The sequence below is a fragment of the Cyprinodon variegatus genome, unplaced genomic scaffold (assembly GCF_000732505.1).
Source record: "Cyprinodon variegatus isolate N-32 unplaced genomic scaffold, C_variegatus-1.0 Scaffold1572, whole genome shotgun sequence".
In the NCBI taxonomy this organism is placed as follows: Eukaryota; Metazoa; Chordata; class Actinopteri; order Cyprinodontiformes; family Cyprinodontidae; genus Cyprinodon; species Cyprinodon variegatus.
The window spans coordinates 17,708-19,010 of record NW_015152025.1 but is presented as its reverse complement, the minus strand read 5'-3'; the positions used below and the strand labels follow the sequence as shown (position 1 = coordinate 19,010).

General features: G+C 37.6%; 1 protein-coding gene across 3 annotated transcripts in view; it reads left to right on the top strand.

The window, feature by feature from the left end:
* The window catches only part of bves (blood vessel epicardial substance), a 26,945-nt gene that overhangs the window by 13,008 nt on the left and 12,634 nt on the right, over nucleotides 1-1,303 (top strand). Inside the window, exon 8 of one of the 3 annotated variants that reach the window (XM_015403823.1) lies at nucleotides 841-882. The exons of the other annotated variants lie outside the window; for them this stretch is intronic. Within the exon in view, the coding sequence (XP_015259309.1) occupies nucleotides 841-882 (42 nt within the window). The remainder of the gene's footprint in view (nucleotides 1-840; nucleotides 883-1,303) is intronic. 3 annotated transcript variants of the gene reach the window in all.

Genomic DNA, 1,303 nt, shown 5'->3' with positions numbered 1-1,303 from the left:
ATTTTTTATATTTATATTAAAACAAAGCGGAGTGTGTATGACGTCATCTGCGCGCATTGAGCCCTTGATTTTAATAACGTATAATCAAGGGCCCAATGTAAAAAACAGTGTTCCGCTTTAAGCAGCCTTTCTGCAATGATAGATTATTGGTTGTATATCAGATACTGTATATCAGATTAATTATTCAAAACAAATACAAAATGTAGATGAGATTAAAGATGTTGGTATCAGCTATTATTTGTGTTTTCCATGGTTAATTTTGCCTAACTAAATGTCTATTTATCCATTCTCTGTAGAATTAGAAATTAATTTTGAAATGTCCCAAAAAGAATTGCCAACATTTTTCGACCAACATGATAACAGTTTTGGCATCTTTAAGTTTAAAACAGAGAAGATTTGCTTCAACTTGTTAAGCTTCCTGTTACCTGGGGGTGTGGCCTAGTGGTGAGGCAGGTAGTCCACTCCCACGGATTGCCACTCTGGGTCCCTGAACAAAGACACTTAACCCCACACTGCTCACTGGGCGCCACACAATGGCAGCCCCCTGCTCCCCAAGGGTTAAATGTAGAGGTAAATGTTTCCAGTGTGAGATTAATAAAGTTTCATTATTGTCTGAAGCCTGCTTTATAAGCGTTTCATCCTAAATAAACAACATCTGTAAAACTGTTTTATTTTACTTTCTACGGATGCTAGTTTAGCTGATCTCTAATATTCCCATTTTATTTTCAAACATACACCCCCCACCCCCACCCCTGTGAACGTGTACTAGTTTTTATTTCAACTCCCCTCTAGATGTTATGTAGTGTTTCTCTGACAGTGTTCTTCCTGTCCTGCCTTCAGCTGTGACCCCTCCCTCAGACAGAGCACTTCCTTGGAAAAGTTGTAAGAGCACCTCTTTTATTTTCCCCTAACAAACCCCATCCCCAACTCTGACCTGATTAACATTTTTTGTTTTACTGTCAAACCCTCACAACTTCATATCAACTTCACCATTTAGCCCCTTGAAGCCTACTTTTTGCCTTGTTTAACAGTCTCATCATAACCCGTTTTTGCCATTAACATTTAATATTGTCAAAAATGCACTCAAAGGGATTCAATTAAGGCAAGTCCCGTGTTCAGGGGCTGGTAATATCAGGTCAGGTTATTTTATCATTCCTGCCTCTCAGCTATTCATTCTCTGAAAGAAATGATGCAACGGTTTTTGGCATCTACTTCATTATATTTAGATACGTTTTTTTCATGTCCTACCCTTCCAACATGAAACAATTGTTTTAAAATAACTAAATATGATACATAAGTAAAT